Source organism: Lygodium microphyllum, chromosome 12 (genome assembly GCF_053477565.2).
Source record: "Lygodium microphyllum isolate KBCC chromosome 12, Lygodium_microphyllum_v1.1.10, whole genome shotgun sequence".
Taxonomy (NCBI): Eukaryota; Viridiplantae; Streptophyta; class Polypodiopsida; order Schizaeales; family Lygodiaceae; genus Lygodium; species Lygodium microphyllum.
Window position 1 is genome coordinate 142,384,920 of NC_141146.1, and position 10,909 is coordinate 142,395,828.

Below are 10,909 nucleotides of genomic sequence, written 5' to 3' on the forward strand. Positions count from 1 at the left end.
TTGTGTCCATGCACATTATTGCCTAGTCTTCCCTCAAGAAACATCAAACTTAGTTAAGCATGGGAATCCTCGTTCTACTCTAGAGACTTAGTTAACCATGGGAATCCTCGTTCTACTTCAGAGGCAAAGCTTGGACATGTTGCCCTTAACAATAGTCTAGGAGTAGAGCTAATATCACTCACACACCCCTTTGCCCATAAGGTAAAATCTTAGCTCTAGCCCCCTAAAATGGTGTTACATCACAAAAAATAAAGAAATGCCTACAAAGAGGGCACCGATAGTAAGAGATGTTATACAAGATTTCTCTCAGCACATAGCATGAAGCTTAGCATGCATTGCATGACCAGATTCCTTGTGAAGAGTAGAATAGGGTGCTCCAAGGGTTTGGTTTGATTCACAACATCCATGGTTTTTTGCCCAATATGGAAGCTTTACATAGATATTTAGGGAGAAGAGCATGATTTGCTTTTCTCCCCCCTTCGCTTGTTTTGATTTTCTTTTTTTATTTGGTCTTTGAGCATACTTTCCTTCAAAAAGCATGCCTATTTTAGGCTCATCTATTTTTGCGCCAAAGCCAAATTTGAATCTCCTTTTTCCACTCTAAATTGCTTTTTCCTTCTCCTTATTTTTTCCTTGTTCCAATAGCTCTTTTGTCCTTGTTCTTCTTGTTGTAAGTTCTAGTGTGCTATTGGTGTTGAATTAAGATTTTTTTCCTTGTTCTCCTTGTGTGTAAGGTCTTAATGTGCTCTTGGTGTTGAATTAATATTTTTTTCCTTGTTCTCCTTGTGTGTAAGGTCTTACTTAGTGTGCTCTTGGTGTTGAATTAACATATTATAGAACTGTAGACTAAGCAATTTTTTGTCTACACTATTCATTTTTATGTGTTCAAAGTTAAATGGTTTGATTTAAAATGTGCGGGGGCTTTCCATATTTTAACATTATATGTTGAATTTTGCTAAGTATAACTATGTTTAATAATGGGCTAATATGCAAATGTGACAAGTATTCATATTTTATTAACTAAATCACTTTTTCAATATTTTTCATACATTAGTTGACTTGTTTTGAGATGCACATCGTTTATTGAGTTGTATTGGATAATGGAGACATTATATCCTCTCCTTAGGTAAATCGAGACATCTTTATCTCGAGAGGGGAGGTGCTCTTTTGTAAAAGTTGTTTCATCGACCCAAGTGGCATCCTCTTCAAGGAAATCCTTCCATTATACATGGTGTTCCCTTAGGATTCAACTCCTTAAAGATTTTTTTCTTGTCTCCAAGATTTTCTTAAAGTTACATTCTCAAGGATTCCTTGGGTAGGCATTATTATTTGCTCGTCATAAAGTTATGTTTGGGATGAGGCATATAGGGTTTAAGTACATGTACACGAAATATGTTATGAATTGTGAAATGGGATGGAAGATTAAGCTTATAAGGTTATTGTTCCATTACCTTGGTTACTTCATATGGACCATAATACCTTGGACTAAGCTTCTTATATTTCCCTAAGAATAGTGACATTTTTCTGATTTTGCCCTTAGTAAAACCATGAATGTTCATACGGATCTTTCAAGGTTTAATAAGATTCTTGCCAATCTTGTGTAGCTTTTCTTGTAGGCAAATTCCATAAGAGATAGATGCTCAATCTATCATGTTGATTCTTTGCCACAATAAGATCTTAAGATATCCTCAATAGTTTGGTTCACTCTCTTAGTGGATGATATATGGTACTAAAGCACAATTGAGTCCCAATGGCTTGAAATAAGTAGGTCTAGAACTTTGAGGGGTAATTAGAGTCCTTATAATTGACTATGCTTCTTGGTAGTCCATATAATACCTCATTGATTGACAAAGACTTGTATATAGTCCTGACTAGAATCAAGTGTGCAATCCATCCACCACTACCATCATAGAATCATATCTACAAGTAGTAGTCAATAATCCAACCACAAAGTCCGTACTTATTGACTCCTATTTCATATGTGGAATATCCAAGGACCATAGTTCCCTAGGCTTTTTGATTCTTTCAACCTTTTGGCAAGTTAGGCATTTGGTTGCATATCGCAGAACATCTCTTTTCAATGGTGACTAATGATAGATTTTGTGAATTATATTAGCAAATTGGCCTGTCATGAACCTCCCATAAGATTTTGGCCATTAGCTCTTATCCTTTTGAGACATAAAGACAAATCTTAGTAGTGAAGACAGTCGTTGCTTGCATGATAGTCTTTTGTCTTGGCTCATTCCTTGTCCAAACTTCCACCTTAAGGTACTTTGACCAAAAGTATTTTATATTCCTTGTCTTGAGAAATGACTTGACATACAAGCTCTAGGGTGCCATGGTAGACTCACTCTTTGATACTTTGGCTCCTTATATGCTCCTTCATGTAGAATCTCCTCGTCCAAGCCTTGCTTTGTGATTGCCAATAAGAGTGGCTATTTTTTTTACTGGTCTGCTTGAATAGTAGGGCTCAAGGTAGGTAGCAAGGTGATGGATTTTTGATGTAATGCCCCTACTACACAATACAAGTAGTGTGCATCTCAAAGCAATTTTATTAATGTGCCAAAAATATTGGATAAGTGATTTCATTAATGAAATCATTAAATGCTTGTCATATTTACACATTAGCTCATTACTGAACACAAGTATACTTGGCAAAACTTAATTCGTAATGTTAAAATACGAAAAAAACCCACACATTTTAAATCAAGCCATTTAACAATGATGATGAACCCTTAGAGCATCCTATTCTACTCATCACAAGGATTACGATCATATTATGCATGCTAAACTTCATGTTTTGTACTAAGAGCAATCTCTTATAGCATTTCCTACTACTGGGCTCTCTTTACTAGCATTTCTTTATTCCCATAATAAACATTAATGTGAGAAATGGCACCATCTATGGAGGAGAGAGAAATGAGAGACAATGACAGTGTGAGATGAAGGAAGAGAGTAGAGTGTACTTGCTAAACTGAAAGATAGGGGGAAAGTACAAGGATTGACCTAACTAGCTTTCCACCAACTAACTAGAGTTAGGTTTATTTACTTTAGAGCCTAGTGTCACTACTTTAAATTTCCAAGACACTAGGTGTACACACACTACACCGACACTTTAATAAGTGTCCACACCACATTGGGCATTGTCCATAATTGGCAAAATCTAATAGTCAGGTGCTACATCATAGTTAAGTCCATTCACATTGTGTGTAACCTCTCCTCACTTACTCTAGTCCTTGTTTCTACTAATTCAACCATGGAGATGATTGGAAGATCCAAATGACTTCGAAACAAGTAGAGAAAATTCATGGGAGTTGCTTGGTTCTTCTCTGCTCTTAAGTGATAATATACATAAATTGAAAAGGTAATTTGCACATGTGATTGTGAAGATGTGCTTGAAGACAATTCCTATGTGGCCTTGAAGAGACATAGAGAGAGCATAATGAACTCCCATAAATTCCTATGGCCTCAAAGAGAGCACATGAGCTCCTATCAATAATGAGATGGCCACTAAAGTTGAGGCTCAAAATGAGGCTGTTTGAAGACAAAGTGGTTGCATCCTAACTTGTAGTTGCAGTGATTCCATGGAACAATGAATGGGACGAGGATAGTAATTAAGTTAAATTTATGATTATTCTAAAATTATTCTTTGAAATTCTCATTCTCTCTTAATTAAACTCATAAGGATGATCACAACACCTAATAGGAAATAAAAGAATAAAGTCGAAATAGTGCAAAATGTACTTAAAATTGGGTTTTCCACTTCATAAATTATCTTAGCTATAAAATCCTTAAAAGTGAACTTATGAAACACTAAAATAAATATTACAAGTCATATTTTATTCTTAGGAAGATAATATGAGTTCAAGAATGACAGTTTCTATGCATGGCATGTGTACAACAATGTTAACAACATGGTTTTTATGATTATGGTTATCCATATATTTGATATGTGATGGAATATATTATCTTATGGTCTCGTCCTTGTAACAATCGAATAACTTATAGATTATGGTGCTTTAGCACATTGGGATCCCTAACCCAATGCTCCTTAGCAATTGAGTTCAGGGTCTAGTTAATGGGGGAAGGTGTGAGAGAGAAAGGGGGAGAAAGGAAGAGTATGTGAGAAAGAGAGAGGGACAAAGGGGGAGGGGGTACGATAGCATCACTTTATAGGCACCCTAATGACCCGCACTTGCATGGGTCCTAGTGCATATAGTTAGTAACTCACTACTAAGAGAGAGTTCAGCATAGATGGCTTATTCCTTTTTCAAAATAAAATCTCAATCATGTTGCAAGGGATCCTTTTAGTCCACCACTTAACATTGCATGGGTAGAGGCATATCCAACACCACATTGTCTACCATATTTACTTTTTCCAACCGATGTATTTTATAGGTGATTGATGTAGACAATGGTGGTAGGGAATATATGATGTAGGTAGGAGAAGTTTGAAGAAAGAGGTCCTCAGTGATGTAGTCAATGATAATCTACTTGGTCCTTGCACACAATAATAATGATGGAGGTAGATTTGCACCCATAGCTCGGTATCAAGGAGAGGGCGTGAAATGCACTCAAGGGTAGGTCATCGTTTTGCAACTCTTGGGCGATGGTTTGGGGTGAGGCTCAACACAGGTGGTGGGGGGTTTTGGTGGCCCTATGCAAACTCAAGCTTTGATTCAATAGCATAGAAGGTGTTGTGCCCTCCTCCCTATGTTCTATTTGCAACATTGGTGGCCTCTACCTCAATCCCAACAACTTCTCCACTTGTTTAGCACATGTCCTTATCTAGGTCAGCTCTTCCACCAAGCTCACAACCTCCTTTTTGGCTCCCTCAATTTCTTCCAACTTCACTTCCTCTTCATCCTTGCAAGAGCTTCATCTGATAGTCACACTAGTTTGGAGGAGTTCTCATCCCAAATTCTGCAACAACCTCTATTCCTCAGTGTCCTTGATTTCTTGCACAACCAATGCAATAGTGTGGTTCCTTCGAGGTAGGTTGGGCGAAACTGACACATACATTGAATGTAGAGCATGTGATCTAAAAAATGGCTGGTTTTGCTGAGGGAGACTTGCTCATCCCTTTTGAAAGGAAAATCTCAACTATGTTGTCATGCAGCAATGAGAAGTTTGAAGAATGCTTGTAGGGACCCACTCTTGAGAGAAGGCTATTTTGAGAGGAAGCTCCTTTAATAAGTAGAAATTCGTTTTTTTTTTCATATTTCTCCCTAGATTAAAAAAAAAAACCTACAATGTAGGCTTGGAAAGCACCTAATGGTATGGTGTACGATGCTACGATGAACGTGAATATTTTACTGGCTCATCTACGGGGATTTTAAAGACTATTTCTTATGACCGACATGTAGGTATTCTGAAAGTGGAGGTGTCCATATATAAGGACCTTAATTGGATAAGGAAAGGAATGGAGTCTGTTGTTACGTTTGTGTGCTAGCTGCTTCCAGTTCCTTCAAGCTACATGGCCATGGCGGCTGGCGCGGCGTCGATAGGCCCAGCCCCCTACATCCCAATCCGTAACTGTATTGGCACAAGCAGCACAGCCTCGCCTCCTCCTCCTCCTCCTCCTCCTCCTCCAGCTTCTTCGCCCTCCTCATCAGTCTCGAAGTCGCATCCGGAACCCCTCCTGAATGAGCCCTTGGACGTTTCAACCCCGGCGGGTTCGCGCGCCTCACGTCGGCAGAAGAGGCCCTCTCTCGCAGAGCAGCTGCGCCCTCATGCTGAGGATTTCTTGGACGGCTCAACTCCTCCCCGTCTATGGACTTCCCCTTCTAGACGCAAGGCAAGAGACTTCGCCTCTGGCAGGAATAAATCCCTTCCCGGCACTGTCCGATACGGCTCATCTGTTGTCAATAATGTGCTGAGGCTGTTGGAAAATGCCGAAGAGTCTGAAGAGAGCATCGCCGCCGCCCTTGAATGTGTCGACAATCTTAACTCCAAAGATATCGTCGCTGTACTCAGTTCGGTCCGGCACTGGCGCAAGGCCAACCTTTTCTTCAACTGGCTGAAATCCAAATCCTTCAGCCTGAACGTCTTCTGCTACAACGTGATGCTCAATGTCTTAAGAAAGGCTGAGTTATGGGAGATGGGAAAGGATCTAATGGATGAAATGCCTAAGAGTGGCATCAGTCCTGACAATGTTACTTATTCCACCATCATCAGCTTTGCTGTTCGATGTGGCAAGACTTCAGAGGCCCTGCAATTGTTTACAAGAATGCAGGAAGCTGGATGCTCGCCAGATGTTGTGACATACTGTGCTGTGATTGAAGTATTGGCAAAGGCTGGAAGAATGCAGGAAGCAGTGGATTTGTGCTCAAAAATGCAGGAGGAGGTTGTACCTCTGGATGCAGTCGCTTACTCCCAGATCATCAAGCTGCATGGCATGCAGAGGAACTACAAAAAGATGATGGAGGTGTACAGTGATATGCTGGCTGCCAATATTATCCCCAATGTTGTGACTTACAACTCAACGATATCCTTGCTAGGTACAGCAGGTAGATCGAGGCAGGTCAAGCAACTCTTCTCTGACTTGCTGAGCCATGGGTTGAAGCCGTCTCCAATAACACTAAGCCTTTTATTTAGGGCATTCACAAAGTCAAAGAACTTTGATGAAGCATATGAGGTGTTTGAAAAGATCAACACAGAAGGATGGGCTGTGGATGCAGTGGTTTACAACTCTATGCTGACCATCTGTGCTCAGTTTGGAAAAATAGAGGAGGGAGAGAGAGTCTTCAATGAGGTTTTAAATTCAAAAACATGCCAACCAGATGATTGGACGTGGAGGATTTTGGTTGATATGTATGTGAAGGGTGGTAAGGTTGAAGAAGGAAGGCGAATTACCAAGCAAATGGTCAGCAAGGGCCAAAAAATTGATATACCAGTATACATGGCACTTATCCACGGCTACAGCAAGCTAAAAGACTTTCCGGGTGTTATTGAGCTGTTTGATGAAGCCCAGGCATTGTATGCACCTCTGGATCACAAGATGGGAGGAGCCTTGCTTTCCGCATTTGTCATGTGTGAGGAGGTGGGGCATGAGGAGGGCTCAGCAATTCTTGAAAGGATTGGCCTGGTGTACCCTAAGCTTAGACATTTTGTAGAGAATCTGTGCCGAGAGGATTATACCCAAGAAAAGATGAAAAAGGATGCCCAAGCAATGCTGAGTGGTGCCTCTGAGGAATGCAGGCAGCCATTTTGCAACTTACTGATGGACTTATGCTGGGTGAAAGGTATGGCCGATCGAGCTCATCATGTGCTTGCTTTTGCAGTCTCATGCGGGGTCTATAAAGAATTGCAATTACGGTCCCCTATAGAATGGTGTCTCAAACTGCGGACTCTGTCATTTGGAGCCGCAAGATCTGCTTTGCAAAGTTGGATAAGCAGCCTGCGTTCCACTTTACAGCAGGGGTCTGAGCTCCCCCACGTTTTGAGTATTGAAGTGGGTGTGGGCGCTCAGACAACATTTGATGAATCTGCACCAGTGATGAGCACTTTCATTTTGAGATCTCTCCAGGAGATGAATGCTCCTTTTGAGGAGAGCAGATCTGGTTGGCTTGCTGCAAATGCATCTGATGTTAAGGCATGGCTTTTATCAGCTGATGCCACTGGTAGCAAATGAAGTGTTAAAAATAGTACCGTGGGTATAAAGGTTTAAAGGGTTGCTTCTTTATCTGATAGAAGAGTATATGCCCTATGATGTCAAATCCTGAGAGTTCAATTGTTTCGGTTTAAAAAGCATGATATATTTATTTGTAAACGTGCAAGGAATCTTTTAAGGACACAAAATTGCAATGAGATTTAGCTTCACATGACAAGGTATGTTACAGATTTGCTCTAACGTCTTGCAAGTCTACAACAGGACTACCAGGACTCCCATGATACCTCTTCACTGAATGTTACGATCTCTTGTTGAGTTATTGTTTCTTATTCTGCCGCTATTGATGGTGTCCCAGGTTGTACCATTTTTGTATGAGCTTACTTGGAATTGTTAAGTACGGGGTGGCTTGCTTATGCATTCAGTTCTCCACTAGTTTTGATAGATTGCATGGAGTATTCAAACTAGAAAGCTAAGTCATGACAGCTATTCATTGCTTCCTATTGTGGACCTATCATTGCTGCTTATAACAGCAGGACTTGATGTGTAATTAGATCTTGCGTCATGAAAGTAAAAAATCATTCTGTCCTTTTTTTGTTATGATGGGTAAGGTAGAGAATGCAAATAAAGCATTAGTGTATCTCTCTGTCTCCCTTTCCTTAATTACTTGATGCCAGACAGATGAAGTGCATATGTAAATACTATGATCATAATCTGTACAAATCGAAAGACACATTGGGGTCAAAGCATGGGCGGACGGCAGTGTGGACCAGATTGCAGGCTAGAGGCATTGGATTGAATTCATTAGACAGTTGACAGTGGTAGAATCTTGAGTCAGATCAACACTGGTGTAGTGGAGTTTTGTGGTTGTTGAGAATGTAAGCATGTGAACTCTCCTTACAGTGGAGGGGATAAGGCTGAGTGTGAATGGTCCTGAGGGGAAGGGGAAACCCTAACCCTAGCCAGCTGGGGCTATATAAACAGCCCATGGGTTTACATCAACTTGTGAGTGAGAGTGACCCAAGTTGTACTTTCATGAGCAACTGAATAAGCAAGACTTGTTCTTGTACTTGTGAGCTCTTCTTTCCCTCTTGTGCACACTTCAATCTTTGTTGCCACTCTGATTTTCCACATGGTATCAGAGCCATCTCTGATCCTTCAGCTTCCCTCAGTCTCTTTACATACCTAAGTGCACAAGAAGAACTTTTGCCCGCAAAGGAGAGCATTTCAGCTCCTGATTCCTTCTGGAGATCTTCTCCCTAGCTCAGGGCGCTTCAGCGTGGCACATTAAAGGCGGGGATTAGGCGACGTGGTGGGTAGCATTGCTTAGGTACTAGAAAAATCGGCACAGTTTTGGCAGCGTGAAGTCCCAGAGCATGGCGTGACCTATAGGTGGTGCAATCTTCCCGGCTATCATAGAGCTATTGTAGCCCCTATAGTGGACTATCTTCACCTAAGAGGGCTTGCTCTAATTCCTTCTCTATTGGCTGCTGTGACCAAAACCCTAATTGTGGGTTTTCTGGCAGCCATAGCCAAGAAGCTTCAAGCTATTTTTTACTTTTTTCAATTGGGGAATCATTAACAGTGATTTTAATCATTGAAGCTATCCTATAAAGTGTATTTTTGATTTCTGAATAGCTTCAACACTTGAAGGACATCAAAAGCTCACTGAGAAGCTTGCTCTCAACACTGGTAATGAGTCAAGTATCTCACCAAGCGTGACAAGGTGAATACCTAAACATCTCAATCTTGAGATGAGTGCTTCTAAGCACTGAAAATGCATTTAGTGACATTAGTACTACTGTCTTCTGTTGAAACATGAATATTGATGTGATTGAGATTTTCTCGGACTTTTCACCAAGTGTCGAAGTCATTAATCGACCTTGCCCAACCAAATTTTCGTACACTAAACCACATGGTGGGGTGGAGTCAAAAGTCCAGTCAAAGTTCACCTCATTGAAACCTAGGAAAACAATAAAACTTAAATTAGGGGTTGTTCGAAGGACAAGACCGCCAAAATCTTACCTTGAGACATTACATATGTATGATTTTCAACTTTTTTCATCCTTACAGCTTTAAAGTTGGTTATCATTTATAGGGCTATCAATTTTGTTATTTGGTTCATACTTGGCCACCTGTAAAGGACTAGACACTGCCATTGCCTAAGGCAATAGGTAAGACCTTTCTATAATGGCCATGGCCTATGCAGATATAAGGCCTCAAATCCGCAAGTTTAATGGAAAAGATTTCCATCCCTAGCAAGTTCTGGTAAAATATAAAATGATGGAACGGGGCTTCTAGCCCTTCATAAAAGGGACCCAAGTTATTGACCCATCAAACCTCCTTGATGTAGAAGACGATGAAAGAGCTCAGGCCATCATCATGCTTCATTTGGATGAATCCTTAATTCATCATATTGACCAACTCTCCACAGCCAAGGAAAAGTGGGATGAGCTTGAAAGACTCTATGATGCTACAGGGAAGAACTAGATTTTTCTAAAGATTGAATTTTTTAGCTTGGAGTATAAACAAGGAGAAGATCTAAGTAAGTTTATTTCACATATGAAGGGGCTCATGGCACAGCTGGTCTCTGTTCAAGCACTAATTCATGATGAAGATGCCATTGCTATCCTTTTGAAGTCTGTAAAGGTATTTCCAACCCTTGTTACTACCCTTACCAATATTCCAAATCCAACTTTGGTAAGTACTATCCAGTCATGTCTAGATGAAGAGAAGAGGAATCATAACGAACGCTCTTCAACATTTACTTTCCGTGAGCAAGTGTTAGTCCATATAGTTTCTACAAAGTGTTCCTTCTGTCATAAAAAAGGGCATATTGTAAGTAATTGCTGGAAGAAGTACCCTGAAAAAATGAAGTGTAATAAATGCAAAAAGACTGGGCATATCACTAGTAAGTGTCCCAGTGTTCCAGAACCACCTAAGGAATTGGAGGCTAACTTTGCCTCCCAATCCACTGAAGATCGACTCTTTTGAGTCTTGTAAACTCTTTACCTATAACCATCTTTTGTAGCCTGATTTATAAAGGCATCTCATTATAGACTAAGGGGGGGTATCAATGCCACCTGGCATTGAGGGGGGGGTGTTGAGAATGTAAGTATGTGAACTCTCCTTATAGTGGAGGGGATAAGGGTAGCTGAGTGTGAATGGTCCTGAGGGGAAGGGGAAGCACTAACCCTACCCAGCAAGGGCTATATAAACAGTCCATGGGTCTACATCAACTTGTGAGTGAGAGTGACCCAAGTTGTACTTTCATGAGCAACTGAATAAGCAAGACTTTGT

General features: G+C 40.6%; 1 protein-coding gene across 1 annotated transcript; it reads left to right on the top strand.

The window, feature by feature from the left end:
- The first annotated feature begins 5,406 nt into the window (after positions 1-5,406).
- On the top strand, positions 5,407-8,721 carry LOC148028373 (pentatricopeptide repeat-containing protein At5g46580, chloroplastic-like). The gene has a single exon (XM_087690194.1). The coding sequence runs from the start codon at positions 5,477-5,479 to the stop codon at positions 7,631-7,633; it is 2,157 nt and encodes a 718-aa protein (XP_087546320.1). The 5' UTR covers positions 5,407-5,476; the 3' UTR covers positions 7,634-8,721.
- Positions 8,722-10,909: the final 2,188 nt, after the last annotated feature.